Raw genomic sequence first — 17,776 nt, forward strand, 5'->3', positions numbered from 1 at the left:
CCATAGTGAATATTCAAGGATGGATTATTCAAGCTCTTGATCATTGCGTCAAATGTCATTTGGCTTATTTGACAATAAGCTCATTAACTGTGTTTACTTTTTTGTCGTTTCTACAATATAATTTCCCACGTTGCGCTAAGGATTCCTCTCCCTTTCTGAAGAATATTTGTAGCATATTCCACCACGTTGATCAAATACGGGTTGGTGGGTGTAGCAGAATTTCGTTGCAATTTGTCACATGTATGTTCTTCAAGACGTTTTCTACCACCGCCGAGCATGATATGAATTATAAACAAAAAATAAGTACAAAAAGAATGAAAATTCAGTGGTCTTGCCTGGGTTTGAAGGCGCAATCATCGGTTAAGATGCACTGGCCCATCTCGGCTCCTTATAAGCTCCTAAATATTTATTTCATATATTAAATACTTTTGATTATGTAAATGGAACAGCAATCATATTTTATGCGATATATTAACTCACGTCTCCAGGCGTGCCTCAATGCACGTGTCTGGAACGACGTCACTGAACGAACTGGAGCGTAAACTATGATACTGCGTTCAATATGTTTTTTCTTTATAGTTTACGTACCTTTTATGTTCTAGATAACAATCTTGCTGAGTTCATTGACCTTTTGAAGTTCACTGCACATTTCTTTATTTAAAAATAACTTTAGTTTTGGGCTCGTATCAGCCTTGCTCTTTCTCGCCAAGCTTCACTTTCAGGCGACGCTTGGCGATGTCAAAATTATTGTTTATCGTATATTTGGATGATTAATTATTAGATGGCCCAGTAGTTAAGGTACGTATACTTTAACCAATGATTGCGGGTTCGAATCCAGGCAAGCACTGCTGAAATTTCGTGCGTATTAATTTATGTGTTTATAATTTATTTGAACTCAGCGGTGGAGGAAAAACATCGCGAGGATACCTTCATGTGACTAATTTGAACAAGAATTTTGTTTCCATTCTCATTCCACATTTGTATCCACCAACCCACATTGAAGACACGTAGTGGAATGTTTTCCAAACCTTCTCCTCAAAAGGAGAGGAGGTCTTAGCTCGGCAACAGGAAATTTACAGGCTTAATGAGATTTGAATGTTGGTGTGGAAAGTTAAATTAATAAAATCCTGTTAGAACCAATCAGGGCAATGAGATTAGAGTTTCGAAACAAATTGATTGTATTTATAATCGTGTTGATTGTATATATTAATTGATTTTTTTGTTATTTAAAGATATGTACTACGTTGAAGACTGTACTAGACATACGTCTTTGTTACAGTCGAGAATAATAAAAAAGTATTTTATAATAATGATAGACTTTTTTAGGATTTTGGTAATGTTAAAGGTTACCTTATCCTTATTAAATATTGGTAACTAGTTATCGCTCATCGTCGTTTATCGGGGATAATTCATAAAAAAAGTCTATATCCTTCCTTAGAGTTCAAGCTTGTCTTATTACAAATTCTATTAAACTCATTTCAATGGTTTGATCGTGACAGCTTACTAGATAGACAGATGGATATAAAATCTATAATTCCTTGTAGTTTTATACTATTTTATGAAATCTTTTATCTTAAACAAATATAAAAATCACAACATTATAATTAACAAAGATAACAATCAACTTGTAATAATTTATTTAATAAATAAATAATTAAATTTGTTTATTAACTTAAAAACTCTTTAGAACTTAATGCCTGTTTCGTTCAATCTATCGATATAATAGGCAGGATATCTACCAGGTAATGCCAATAGTAATGCTTCCCAAAATCGTTGTGTAAATAACTTACCCTCCATTATCATAAAGGAATATTTCTATAACAATTTCCATTCATGTATTTATGAGGCTAAAGATTTTATCTCTGAATATAGTCTGAGTGAAATGGAGCACGGCGCTGATATAACGAATGCTCGAACGTTAAACTTTTGCTCAGTATCGGATATTTGCGGCTGGTGCAGTTTTGCAGTCAATATTTATGAGAATGCAAATACTTGTACGTCTATAACCATGACTATTGTAGATATGCAAGTTTCGTTGATAATGCGAAAGTTTTATAGTCTGCCTTGTATTTGTCATGATATTTTTATAATTTTTGTCATACGTCTATTTGGATTATAAAGATATTTCTGATCGCCTCATGTTAACTGAGTGCTTTAGGCACTGAGATTTTTAATACCATAGTACAAAAGCAGCATTATATCTAGCATACACACTTGAATGCATATGTCTAAGAAGTGACTGATATCATAATCACCAAATATAGGCCACAATAAAACTATGGAATTTACTAAAGATAAAAAAATATTGTTGATCATATTCAATTACGACTGTTATCCACAAAACGTGTTACACCATCCGTAAGATGTTTATTGAACATTTTGTTTTTTTTTTAACCATGCAAAAATATTAAGATTTGCGTTATTTAAAGTTTTTTTTTTATATAAATAAAAAAAACAGAATGCAATCAAACTACACTAAAACCAACAAAGCATCCCTAGAATACAATATAAATCTAAATCTACTGAATGTGCTTTAAAACGCTCTGTGGCGAGTCAATTGTAGAACTCGGTTTTACTTTGTGACCACAATACTGTACGCTTTATGATGCTTGCGATGCCTCTACGGCCTTATGTGGTATCCCACAAGCCATTGATAACATTTTCCGGTATCGTATTTCAATGTAAGTAACTTTGTTATTGGTAGAATTAAGATGAGCTCAGATGGCTCAAAAAATCCAGGAATTGTTTAAAATTTATTGTTTAAAATCCAGGAAAGCATTATTTTATAAAAAAATTACGATTTATCACGTAGGCAGTAAATGATATCATCACCCAGCCGATCTGAATATGTCAAGAATAAGTATTGGAGCAGAACAGAGAGATGGGATAAGTTTCCTTCGCCGTAACAGAATATGAGGTATATGCATATTCTTCGGACAAATACAGGCCCTTACTTATATTTATATTTATTCTATAATAGAATAATTATAGCTGAATTCACAAGAGAAAGATCTGTTTCACCATATATTTTTCTTCTTGGTAATAAGGAAGTAAGTAATAATAATATTATGCACGTAAACAGACAAAGGATGTTGAATTCGAGATTTAAATCTGGAGAAGCAAGCTGCTACCATACATAAATCCTGTAGCGTCTCCAAACATAAATTAGTTTGTCTACCATATACCAATAAAGCATGTTTCCTGCATATCTCACATGATGCAAACTGTCATATAATGCACAGAATTAATGAACGTTTGGAAGCGCGAAAGGAAAGCGAATACGTGATCATATAACAACGAGATGCAACGATCAAGACAAACATTTCGCAGTTCTCCAAAATTTAAACTGACTACTGGAAGTGTCTTCCAATCGAGAAGTGAAGACAAAACGAGAAGTAGGGAGTGACTAGATGTAGATAAAGATACTCGTGAAAAAAAATTCCTATGAATGCTGACAAAATTTTAATACGTTTTCCGAATAAGTCCTAATACTTGAAACAGGAAACATTTAAAATGAATGTGACAGCAGTCGAGTCAGGCAATCTCTGCCATGAAATAGCTTTTCATGAAATATTTCCTGAATTCGAAAACAAATAGGCTTTTCACTGGAATATGACGAGACTAATAAATGCTCGCCTCGGAATTGGTTTTAATAGAAATGATATGAGTAAACAAGTGACACCTATATCATCAACTAGTAATCTCCCGCGATTTCGCTCATGTTTGAGGCTGTTGATTGTTATGTGTTATGCAAAAAAGTAGCCTTTGTCCTTTCTTTGAGTTCGAATTTGCATTATACCAAAATTCATTAAATTCAGTTCAGCGGTTCGTGGAAGAGCGACAGACAGTTAAAATTATATAAGTTTTATTCATATTGATTATGTATCTTAAAGTTTGTAGATCAAATAAAATATAAGTCGGAACCGCTTGCAGTGATGACAATATTGCTCGCGGCATTTCTCCGACGAATCGCAATTCTGCAACCTGTAAATAAATATAAAATGAATACATAACATCTGATCAAAACATTACATTTATTTGTTACATATAAAAAAGATATGATTATGGTCATTATTATTCATTAAATACACTTTTAAAAATATTTGTATGTGAGATTCTAGTATTAGACTGGGCTATCATATAATCCAAATATCTAGACACCACAAACCCCAGGATACAATACATTATTTAGGATAATGTTAAGTTATAAAAAAAATATGTAGTTATAAATTTATAAATTAAAATTTCTAGGAAGGACCAATGAACTTGGCACCCGTGTAGATCTTCTTTTTGTCGTTGAAGTCACCAATAACCATATATCATCATATTGAACTTGGCTCTCATTTTACATTTATGATTTTGATTGGATATATATCCAACCTATTTACCTACAGAGTGGCGTATTAACTGGTGATTATTAGTTCTTATCATTATAATCAAAGATACTATCATAATTAATGAATTATTATGTAATCAATGCATTGCATTGCATTGCATAACTTTAGCGCCGATATTGTCGTGCAAGATTTTCTGACTTGGCTTACTTGCCCAAAATAATCCCATAATTCTCCACGTCGACTTCTAAAAGACCATAAATTTTCACAAGTCATAAATAAACAGTAACTGTCTTCGGTGTTGATATTGCTGACCAAGCAAATTCTGTGTAACATGCTGATGTTAGTCAGTTCATCCAGAAACACAATGCACTGACATTATATCCTATATACTTGTATCACGATATTCACAATATTTTCCAGATTGATCACGGGTATTTCAAACAGGAACACTACCTTGTGCTGCTGGATGGTGAGTGAATGATACCTACCGGGACGGGCTTACACAGAGCCCATAATATCAAATATAGGCTATGTACTATTGTCTTTTTGTTTTCTTTGTTTCTAGATAATCCATTTCGAAAGAAAACTTGTCATGTTATTTACATTTACAATTTTGAGAACGCTGGCGAAGACTGCAGAGAAAGCTGAGATGGCCCAATGGTTAAAACGCCTGCATCTTAACCGTATGTATTCCACTAACCTGTATTGGAACAGCTGTTGGAATATGTCTCAAACCTTTTCTTGAAAGGGAGGGGAAGCCTTAGCCTGGCAGTGGAAAAATTACAGGCTGTTAATGTATAAATTAAAGAATTAAGGAAATATTATTTATGTAAAATTCCGTTCCTACTTTAAATACCTTTTCTCCTATACCTATATGAACTCTGAGTAAAACTCATGTCTAAACATTGTTTTATTACTTGGTAACATTCATTTCTTTGTCAATAAATTTTACATCGGAAATAAGAAAAACGAATAAAAAGTTAAGCTCGATTTTTTTTTACTATTCGAATAAATAACCATTTATATAACTTATTTGCACGTATTTGCACGTTACGTACAATGGTTTTTATGAAAGTACATTATTTTATTTTCAATATAATAAAAAAATATATTATGTAACATATAGCTTTTAGTTACATTATTCTTTTTTATCATTCAAAAATGGAATAAATATACTAAAACAAAAATTGTTTTCAGAAATTTACGAAAAACCTTTTTTGTTATGATTTAAAAATATATTTTGTATCTGTGCTATTCTTAAAAGAGAACAGTGGTTTTATCGGAAATCTGTCATTCTGGAAATCTCTAGAGACTCCAAATCCGGCTTTATTCGGTTCGATACAAATGCGATAATCCTCAGTCTGTCATGTCAAATTAATTGTGGATACCATTTAGTTACATTCGTTACTGTTATAATTATCACTATCAGGGTATATAATATAAATGCTATTCTATTTTATCCATCCACATTCCTTATCCACCATAATGCTGTATATTTTATTCGCTACTGTAAAATGTCTGATTCTGAAGTGCTTTTATGAGCGTACTGAATAAAGACTTTTAATTTAATTTTTGACTTATATTTCTAAATATACAAGTATATTGTATAGACGATGTAGATTCTAAACTTTCTGTAGGAAGAATAGTAATAAGAATCTAGACATTTTTTTTGATTCTAGTTATATTTTCACTATAAATAATTAACCTTAAATAGATGAAATTTGGTACGAAACAATCTTGATCTTCAAGGAAAGACATATGCTATTACTTTTTTGCCTATCAACTGAAGACCAACCAGTAAAAGTGCAACAAAGCTGCGTGTGACAACTAGTAAATATTAGGTTGGGGAAAAAGTCTTTTCACATATAGTATGTATGAACTTGTAATAAAATCTCTTTAGCTATACCATTTGTATCTGGCTGGTTTTGGTATCATTAAAAAGTTTTAATTTTAAAGAAAGCACTCCCAAATTCAAATTAGGAATTTGTGTGATTTTCATTTGTTTTTGTTGTTGTTAAAATGAGTGAATCTAAAGAAGAAATTCGATAAATTTTAAAATTTTACTATAAAAAAGGTAAAAATGCAACTCAAGCCGCGAAAAAAATTTGTGATGTTTATGGACCTAATGCAGTATCTGTGAGAGTAGCGCAAGTTTGGTTTAAGCGTTTTCAAGCCGGAAATTTTGATATCAAAGATGCATCTCGCTCTGGTCGCCCTGTTCTGGACAAAATTGATGCCATTTTTGAAAAAGTGGAGCAAGATCGGCATATTAGTAGTTACGATGGAGCTGAAGAACGACGTAATGAAACCTTTATTACGACGTAATGAAACCGAACCATTTTTGAAGAAGCTGATAACTGGTTATGAAAAGTGGATCATATACGACAAGAACGTGCGAAAAAGATCGTGGTCAAAGGCCGGTCAAGCTTCACAGACTGTGGCAAAATCCGGATTAACTCGCAACAAGGTAATGCTGTGTGTATGGTGGGATTGGAAGGGCATCATTCATTATGAGCTGTTATCGCCCGGCAGGACCATTGATTCAGAACTGTATTGGTGAACAATTGATGAGATTGAAGCAAGAAATTGAGAGAAAGCGGCCAGAATTGATCAACAGAAGGGGTGTCGTTTTTCACCATGACAACGCTAGACCTCACACATCTTTAGCCACTCAACAAAAATTACGAGAGTTTGGCTGGGAGGTATTAATGCATCCGCCGTATAGTCCTGACCTTGCACCTTCAGATTTTCATCTGTTTCGGTCTCTGCAGAATTCCTTAGGCAGTGTCAGGTTAACATCACGAGAGGACTGCCAAAACCACTTGTCGCAGTTTTTCGATCAGAAGCCCCAAACTTTTTACAGCAATGGGATCATGTCACTACCAACAAGATGGCAAAAAGTTATGGAACAAAATGGCACCTACATACTTTAGTCAAATGTAAATAAACTATAAAAAAAACTTTTTGAATTTTCATATAAAATACGAAGAAACTTTTTCCCCAACCTATTAATACAAACCAATAATATCCTATTTTTAACTATTACTAACTACCTTAATTTCTAATACACAATTGAAGATTTACTTACAAGGTAACTTACAAAACACAGGATGCTAAAAAATCGCAATGGCAATTTACCTCTCGGCTAATTCCGAACGTGTGTCGGTGATTCCGAGAGCAGAGGCGCGCGAAATCACAATTAACATATAAATGCCCACTAGACCCAACGCGGTCCCTTTTAGCGAAATTACAAAAGACAACGTAATGAGGTCCTTCAAACGTCACTGAAAACACAGACTAAATTAGACGGCTCTGAACCGCGATAGTTTTGATGAGATGGGCCGTATGTATGGTTAGGCGAATGGCCAAACCGACTTCGTTAATGTGATTGTATTCTTTTGGGATACCTTTGTCCTGAACTACCTGAATATTGTTCGTGACATATCTATACATATAATGAAATCGGAGTGTCTGTTTGTAATACTAAAATAGCCCTTTTTTATTCAATGCATATGTATGTATATACGGTACATATACAAAAAAACAATTTTTAAAATTTTTGTGTGTCTGTTTGTTACGGCTTATCTCTGGAACGGCTTGACTGATTTTGACGGGACTTTCACTGGCAGTTAACCGATATAATAAGAAGTAACTTAGGCTACATTATGTATATTTTTTGTTAAATCAAATGTGTACAAGGTCGAGGCCACAACTCGTTTTAAATATAACATAGGGTGATTTTATATTACATATTCACTCGAATTAAATGGTCTATATAAATATTATAAATGCGAATTTGTAGCTCTGTCGGTTACTTCGTCTCGCTTAAACCGCTGAAGCGATTTATATAAAAATCGGTATGGAGAAGAATATGTGGATGTATTTATAACGTCGTCAATGCGCCATCAACCTTGGGAACTCAGATTCCTTTGAATATGTAATCACATGGGCTCATTTATTCACCGATTCAATTTATGAACCGAACCCATCAATATTAATTATTCCTGTTGTTGGAAGAATGGTACCTATATAAGGAAGTACCTACACAGACAATCGGACAAAACCCTATCACCGATCAGATGAGGTATTGGGATGTGAGAAATGGTTAATATTTCTGTCAAAGCTCATGTCAGTGGACAGTGGTGGCGTACCCTCAGGTGACCAATTTGCCTGTCAAGTAAGGTAAATTGTATTTGTGCTGATGATAAATGATCCCATCTTTTCCTGTTCATTTGGTTCTATTTTTATTTGAACGAATTGAACAGCGCGCTACCTAGATCCTGTTATATATTTCCGTTACATTTTCGAAGTCCCAACTAATACCTCACATTGGAAGCTAAAATGTTACTATACAAAATACTTTTCGACAGTTAGCTTTGACACTTTTGGCTTTAAATAAATATCTTTATGTATACTTCACTTCATAGTTAACAAGTTTGGTAGTTTGCCTGTTTATAGGCCTGTGTATTGAAGGGGTAAATTTTAGGTAGCCCATGTTCTTTTTCATTCCCATGATAAGAGGCGACATGCATAGACATAGAATGCTTTCATCTTAACCGATGATTGCGGGTTCAGGCCCAGGCAAGCCCCGCTGAATATTCATGTGCTTAATTTGTGTTTATAATTCATCTCGTGCTCGGCGGTGAAGGAAATATCGTAAGGAAACCTTCATGTGTCTAGTTTCATAAAAATTCTGTTACGTCATGTGTATTTTACCAAACCGCATTGGAACAGTGATGGAATATGTTCCAAAAACTTCTTCTCAAAGGGAGAGGAAGCCTTAGCACAGCGTGGGAAATTATTAAAAATATAATTAAGCAAATCAATTAATGAAATTACAGGCTGTTTTTGTTGTTGTTGATAAAGTGTACGCAAAATTTCATTATGATCAGATAAAGAACAGAACTTGTTGATATCCAAGAGCGACAATTGGCAATTATACAATTTATAGGAATTGCGATTCAACGGAAAAATGCTGCTAGCATTCTTGCCACCATTCCACGCGGTCAGTATTTATGCAGGAACACTTTTTTTATATATTTAAGCACTTAATGCTATTAATTCTTATGTTACTGAAAGAGTGGCAAATAAACAAAATCACTTATGCATTTATCATATTTGTTAACATTATCTTTTATTGATTTGGTCTAGTAGCTAACTTTAAAATTATTTTTTTAAACTTGCTATTAGACCAGGTTACTTTCATACTAGCAGGTTCAATACTATCGCACTATGAGATAAAATGTGTACCTTGTATTACTATTTTTTATAATCTTTATCTCATCTGTGAACAGATATTTTTGAGACCGGTTGTCGTAGTCTAGATTTGATCGGAACGCTTAATATATAAGACATTTAACTAAAACTCTGCGATTTATTTTTTCTACTTTGAGGTTTAACTGTTGCGCGGTGGCTAAGCAATGTTTTCGCTCCCACACAGGAGATAATTACGCCCTACGGTCAGAGATACAATAAAGGTTGATCTTACGACGACGTTGTTCGTAGTTTGCATAGTTTACTTAACGCAAGTGACTTGCCTTATAGAGTTAGAATTTATGCAATTAAGTGTATTTACATAAGCATAGTAACAATTTGTACTTCGCAAAGGCTTGATGGTCTTTGTGCAAGCCCGTAGGAGAGACGCACTCATCACGTATTCACTGCCAAGAAGCAATACTTCGTATTGTTGTGTTCTAGTTTTACTTAAGTAATGACGATGTAAGGGACGTGTTTTGTATCTGAGATATATATGTCACCGTAAAATTACAAAATTCGTTACATGAAAATCTGACGAGAAAGATTGTGATCTGTCGAAATATTGTGAACTGTGATTGCAATTTAACATATTACTTTTCGCTATATTATGAGCTTAGAATATGGGTTTAATACGTGATCGATTAATTAAGCTTATAATACAAATGAATTTAATAATATGTCTTTAATAATTGTTAGGAATTTAAAATAATCTTTATTTATTTTTTATGCTGCTAAAAGGGCAAATTGGTAGGAAACTTACCTAATGGAAAAAACTACCAACGCTCTTTTTTTGAAGGTTCCCAAGTTGTATCGGTTCGGAAAAATGCAATTATGGCAGTTTTTTCAGAATATGGGTTTTATAATGTTGTCTTAAATTTTCGCGATTATTACACATTTAAATAAAACGTATTATAACGGATGAATCGCGTATATACACTTTGCAGTGTTCGTGGTCACGGGTAGACGGTCTACCCGTGACCACGAACACTGCAAAGTGCTCGAAACGTCGGGATGTTTAAAAATAATTAATATACGCGATTCATCCGTTATAATTAGTTTTATTTAAATATGGGTTTTATAATGTAAAAAATGCACATTTTTTATATTCTCCTAATTAGTTCCTTTACCCCGATAAATTCAAATACGTACATTAAAACGACTAAAGACCAGCGAAATTCGCAACTCATAAACGCAAGCAAGAAAAGTAAAGATGGAATATCTTGTTAAGCAGGTGTTTATGTGCGGGTCGCATCGATCAACGTTTTTATAACCACGGTCTCTCGACGAAGACAAATGAAACTTCGACAACATCTGTCTTGAATGTAGGCAGAAAAATAAACTAACAAATCATTCCGCTAATAAATTATTGCAAAAACAAAAATTGTTTGATATGAAGACACGAATTTTATTGTAAATAATTTAATATAAAATACAAGAGCTTTCACATTCATAATCATTTTAAATATTGGAACATATTATTATAACTAATCCGCCCATTGGTTTCTTATGAAAATTTATTGGCTCCATTCAATTGTACCTTGTCTTATCATTTACAATACAAATTGAAAAAAAAAAATAATGTCAAAAAACACGCTACTAATATTCAAGTTTGACGTGTTTGCATATGAATGTACCTAAATTATTAATATTTAATTTAATCATTTTTTACAAGTTCTGTGTATTAAATAATTGTCTACACTCATTCTCGATATTCACGTTAACTATGACGTATCTATCTGCTCCATGCGTGTAATTTTAGGCCTAATTATATATATATACTTAATTATATGTATGTAAAATGTAAAATGATTTATAAATAAAATCGATTTTAAACAGAACAATAACAATATTTGAATGAAATTCATAGAAAATATATGAAGCTCATATAAAAGGTACACAATGTAAATTTGAAATACCAAAACTACAGCGAGGCCAAATATTACTTCAGCCGAATACCAATTTCATTTGAGCGACATTGTTAGGACATAAGCCGCCGTCTTTCTCCGATGCTTCGCAGAGTAACTTTGTACCAAAGGTCGCATTCGAAAGTTTTATTAAGTTTGCCGCCAAAGACGTGGAGAGAACAGTTGAAATGGTCGCCATATTTCGCTCGCAACTAGTTTGAATAAATAACTTCGGTACCCCAGTCATCATCAATCGTATATACAATTTGGAAACATGGTCATTGTTTGGAAACATTGTTTTTTTTTTTGGATCTTTCTAGAATAAAATATATCAGTAGCTTACTACTGCTTATTTATTTAATAGCTACCCTTCCTGGCTTTGCAAGATTGGAATAAAGGTCTACGTTAAACGTTATATTGAAAGACAAATATTCAAAGATATTATCTTTGAATATTTCTAGTTTATTTTGGGCATAGACCAAAAGTAGAAATATAAACATCTCATTTGTCGCGTGAAATTTTTTATTTGAATCTTTTATCTATTTTTAGTGCATAGGTATTTAAATTTCAAGCATAAAATTAAATTTTAAAATTGTCGTGTTTAACATGCTAACAAGGTCCTTTCGCAAACACGGGAGTCGAAACTCGAGTTAGCGCCCGCAAAATACATTAGAGCCCGTAAAATACAACACAGAATTCAGTAACGACATTAACTGATCACGCCTCGTGTCATTAAATGCTTATCTTTTATCTATTTATTGTTATCTGAATAGTAAATGAAAATAATTCCACATTTCAGCGATTTGAATGAACTGTTAATGATTTTAAATATTGGACGATCAAATGCGATACGAAATAAACAATGTATATTGAAAATAATAAACATAATTATCGCTGTACATTTGACACTTGATTAATTCCAATTCGAATGTCATGTCATCGAACGATTCTAAAATCACATGACACGTAAACATCAGGAATAAATGGTAAGGGAGCCATAATTTGAGGACGTACGACCCCTACTGGACCGCACGTAATCTCGTGTCACTGGGATTTCACGGTGCATCGGTACGGCTCGGAATCGGTATGTAGTCCAGTTAGCTTCTGTGTTTGGAATACGGAAATATTATTTTAATCTACGCCATCGGAAATTGTACGACTATTTTTCATACCTGTGTTTAACTTTGTGGCCTTGGATTTCATGGTTATATATCGCTGTCAAGATACGGAATGAGATACAGATTTTTTATATGTGAAATTTCGTCGAGAATGCGAATAATGGGGGCTTAGTAAAAGAAAATTACAATTCACACAATTTTATTGTTTCATTACAATTTCAGCCTTGCTTTTATGAATAAGTTTTTACATTATTTACATCACAAATCTTTTTTCCTTGAGTAAAAATACTGTAAAAAGTTTCAAATATTCCTCATAGTTAGTGTTTAATTTTACGCAGATATGAGAAAATAATGATATTTATCTATACAGTGTTAACATGAGATACAATGTCTAATAATAAGAAGTACAGAACAGATCCTGGAAAAAAGTTGGATCATGTAGTAACTCCTTACAACAACGATCATAACATCCTCAAGCGATTATCTGTTGAGCTACAATCGCTCTTCTCATATTGTCATTGTCGGGTCAGGCCTAAACTATTGGCTAGTTGCGTACACCGAGCAACTACTTCGTCCTGTAGTAGACTAAATGCCATGGCTATCAATATGAGTCCAAATACAAGATATGCACAACACGCGATCATTTGAATGTATTCGCTCTTCGAATTCTCGGCACTATTCTTTAAGGTCAGGAAACTGGTTGGGACAAAGTCTCCGAAACCAATAGTAGCTAATGCTATGAAGCAAAAATAGGCAGCATCAAGGAAACTCCAATTTTCCCATACTGAGAAAATGGCAGCGCCTACTGCTATATAGCCTAAGAGAAGAAACAGTACAATTCCAACTGGTATGTGACAATGTTCTAGACTATGATTCTGGTGTTGTACGCTGGTGGAAGCGCTGCTGCTAGGTACAGCACAACTCTTCATCTTGTGGTTATCTTCACTCCATATCAAAGGCACTCTTGACGGTGTATCATGTGGGCATATTCTGTTGAAAAATAACAAATTAAATAATTCTTTTAAAATATTTTTTTCTTGTCTATTTATATCGTTTAATGAATATGAATTGCGTTGTTACATATATTTAAATAATTCTTTAAATAACTATACGACACAATTCATGTATGTTTATTATACGTCGACAATATTGTAAGTTGATACAAAAATATTCACACTTATAACAGCAACAAGTGACATCTGTGCCATATCACGTTACGAATACACTTTATTTAATAGCTTTTATGTTGAAGGAATATATTGGGATGAAATTGTGTACATATGTATATGTGAAATTGGAACAAATGGTTAATATTTAATAATATTAATAATAGTTTTACCCTTCATCGGGATCCTCCGAATCATCTAGGTCTTCTTGACTCCGATTAACGAAGATTTCCCCGCATTCTTCAGCTATTAGCTGTTCTATCGCCGCGCCTCGAGGTCTCTGTATAGTACCTCTCCCTCTGCCTCGTGAGGGCCCATGTACTGTTGCGAGACATTTCACATTATTTGCTGCACGCTTACGATCGAGTGTTTGTGTTTGGAGTGCTGACGATGTTTGTGGTTCTGAAATGGAATAAAAACTAAAGTAACCTAAGAATATTTTTCGTATGTGAATAAATCTGGTAAAAATGCCTTTGAAGAGTTTAAAATACCTGTTAGGTATTAGAAGATAAAAAATATCTGAAAATTAAGAACCTGCAACCTTCTCTTAAAATACACGCATTTTACTCACTTGACCAGAATGTACAATTTAGTCTTTTACATTGCGTCAACATTATCGTGATATTTGCGATAGTAATTTAATATTAAAATACAAAATTACTTTCATACTCAAGCCAAATAATATAATTAAGCCGAGGTAGCCTAGTGGTTAGACACGGACATCTTAACTACGACTGCGAATTTTCATGTACTTAATTTCTGTTTAAATTCATCTTGTGCTCGGCAATGAAGGAAAACATCGCGAGAAAACGATGTGTCTCAACGAAATACTGACACACGTGAATCCACCGTGGTGAAATATGCTTCTAACTTTCATCTCAAAGGCAGATGAGGCCTTAGCTCAGCAGTGCAAATTTAAAGACTGTACATATTGATACCATTAAAGAGATTTCAGTTATTATTCTAGGACATAAAATAACTAATTATATTATAACTAGTTTTGCGTATATTTTAGATTCTAACCATCAGATAAAGCATTTCGCTTCACTCTTCCCAAGGTCGCTGCTCTTGGACTCATTGGTGCTTTTTCGAAGACTTGTGAATACTGTCCCCTGTCACCAGCTCTCGTTTTCACAATTCCCGGTGATTTATGCATTCGCGGAGGAAACGAAGTGTACTGGTTGTGTTCTGCTGGTTGTGGTAGAAGCCGTTGCTGCTCATGTAATTGAAAGTGATTCTCTAGCTGCGAACAAAAACATTGTGTGAGTATGTTTATTAAAAATGGTAGAAGTGCGAAATTAAGAATAATGGTCGACTAATTTTTTTATTTTCATAATTATATATATTTATTTATGGAATAGGTTGGCGGGCGAGCATATGGGCTGTCTGATGGTAAGTTGTCACCATCACCCACAGACAATGACGCTGTAAGAAATATTAACTATTTATCACATCGTCAATGCGCTACGACCTTGGAAACTAAGATGTTATGTCCCTTGAGTCTATAGTTACACATAGCTCACTCCCCCTTCAAACTGGAACACAAAAATACTGCGTACTGTTGTTTAGCGGTAGAATATCTGATGAGTGGGTGGTATCTACCAAGGCGGGCTTCCACAAAGCCCTACCACCAAGTATTATATTTGGAAGAAGAATTAGGAGCGGTATTCTTTGTGTGTGTTCTGTGAACTAGTTACTTTTACTACTATTTTATCATATAAAAAATAATTCGCAAGGTAATTTGTTTTACATGGGAACGAAAAAACTATTCTTCGATAAAAATTCAAATCTTATTTCGGCGAAATTATTTTTCCCGAGATTCACCTCAAACCCGTTTCGTACATGTTAACATAAAAATCCGTTCATCCAAAACAAATCCACCCTGCGTTCATATTACATCATACATACTATTCCTTACATCGTCAATGCGCTACCCTTGGAAACTAAGATGTTAGGTTCCTTGTGCCTGTAGTTACACTATCTACCCAGACGGGCTTGCATAGAGCTCTACCAACAACAAGTTTATATATTTAACAAGTATCACCTACTCATCACATATTCTGCAACAATTACTTTTAAAAAATTAATTCTACAACAGTACTCAATATTGTTGTGTTCCGGTTTTAATGTTTCGTTAATATTTATTACACGTACGGTGCCATGTCTATGGTACACGGTAAGTGTTCACCATCGCCCACAGACTGGCATCTGATGTCTATTGTGCTAGTCCGCCCAAATATGCCATAAAAAGTAATTTATTTGTAGTGTCTTTCATTTATCCCGATCGTCCCTTAAGTGTGTGTCAGCTGTAGAAGAGTAGAGCTATTCTGTTAGAGTAAACTGTAGCCGCATCTTACTATCGTAAATTACTTGCAGTTTTTACTTATAACAGAATATCATTGGCGTTGTCTATATTGATTGATCTTTTTATTAATAGAGAATGATTGGAATCATTCAGATTACAGTGATAGGACATAAATGTATTTATTAAATACCAATTACTCATTAATTTGTTTTATAAATCCTTGTTATATATAATTGCTTTGTTCGGAGATAATAGGATAGTATTTAGTTATTGTTTCGAGTTTATATAATTTTGTGATCGACAATCTCATTACTGAATAGTGCTTATTAGTATTAATAATATTAATTAATAATTTGAATAAATAATGACGTTTATTTTTGATGAGCCAAATAAATTGGATGATAATACTTTGAATTTTGACACGATGAATTATGAACAACAGCTACGCTAAACAAATTTAAAATAACAAGTTTGCCTCGCCAATGAGGTACTATTGTATAACACAATGTGTGTAAATGTAGCATCGAAAAAAATCTAAATAAAAATAACCAAGCGTCAATTTCACAAATGTTTTTGTTTATATGACATTACAAATTATTACGTTTGCGTTAAGGTTTTTCATATAAGAATAAAGATCGTTGATTTTGGCGCACTCTCACCGAATGTGATCGATATGGATAAGTTGTGTCGTACTACACGAATAGGAGGTTGTAAATCACTTAATTTAATTAATGCTGAATCCGAATCCCTTATTGGTATGGAACATCCCCACTTACCTCGCCATCTTTTCTCCAAGTATTAGGCACTTTATTTTTAGTAGCTCGAAGCCACGCCAGTCTAGCTAGTCTTGCCAAAGATGCACCTAGGCCTGCTAAGCAAGCCAAGGTCAATGGCACGCCAGCCGCCGCATACGCTACCGTCGCGGCTCTGCCAGCAGATGTTCGCGGTGAAACGTTGCCGTATCCTAAACAAATTTCAATCAAGTGAAATTTAATTAGATTACATGTTAAAGATGAAGGAGTTCTCTAATGCTGTTAATTAATTAAATTAGAAAGTTATCCCAAAATAGCTACAATGATTAATCGTGTTAATTTCTAAGCTTTGATTAATATTGAATTTTTATTTCAAACATAAAAGTGATTATTGAATTTTATGTAATTATTAAAAATAATACATAAATTAATAATGATAACATATTGTCCTCAATGAACATAAAATAATAATAATGTTTTATATCAATAAAAAAGCCTTACACAACAATTTATCTCATAGAAAATTATATTTTTGAATTTATAAAAAGTGTAAGCTATCAATTTTTAATGGTATATGTCATTATTTTTAAGTAATCGTAATTTTAACGATCAATAAATTTATACTTATAATAATAATAATTTTAAGCAATTAGTAAGCTGAATGAAATATAAAAATTTAAAAAGTTGTAAAAAATATAATTACTGAATGTATATTTATTTTTTAATCTATAAATAAAAAACTAATGATATTTGTCACCTTAACTCTTGTACATAACTCAGATAATATATAGTAAAGAGTTTTCATGCATCGTCATTAGCTACCCGACCAAAACTAACTCAACAGTAACGTGACATTTGCTTGTCATCGAGGGTATTGCATGAACGATGGTGACAAAGAACTGGTCAGAAAAGGTCACGTAAGCCATTTTGAATTAACT

The 17,776-nt window shown here is 33.3% G+C and overlaps 1 protein-coding gene across 1 annotated transcript in view; it reads right to left on the reverse strand.

Moving 5' to 3' along the window:
• Positions 1-12,813: 12,813 nt before the first annotated feature.
• The window catches only part of LOC124534249 (uncoordinated protein 58-like), a 190,068-nt gene continuing 185,105 nt past the window's right edge, over positions 12,814-17,776 (reverse strand). The window contains exons 3-6 of the mRNA XM_047109992.1: positions 16,863-17,050; positions 14,805-15,024; positions 13,955-14,183; positions 12,814-13,605 (exon numbers count right to left, since the gene is read on the reverse strand). Of these exons, the coding sequence (XP_046965948.1) occupies positions 13,131-13,605; positions 13,955-14,183; positions 14,805-15,024; positions 16,863-17,050 (1,112 nt within the window). The 3' untranslated portion in view covers positions 12,814-13,130. The remainder of the gene's footprint in view (positions 13,606-13,954; positions 14,184-14,804; positions 15,025-16,862; positions 17,051-17,776) is intronic.

Source organism: Vanessa cardui, chromosome 12 (genome assembly GCF_905220365.1).
Source record: "Vanessa cardui chromosome 12, ilVanCard2.1, whole genome shotgun sequence".
Classification (NCBI taxonomy): Eukaryota; Metazoa; Arthropoda; class Insecta; order Lepidoptera; family Nymphalidae; genus Vanessa; species Vanessa cardui.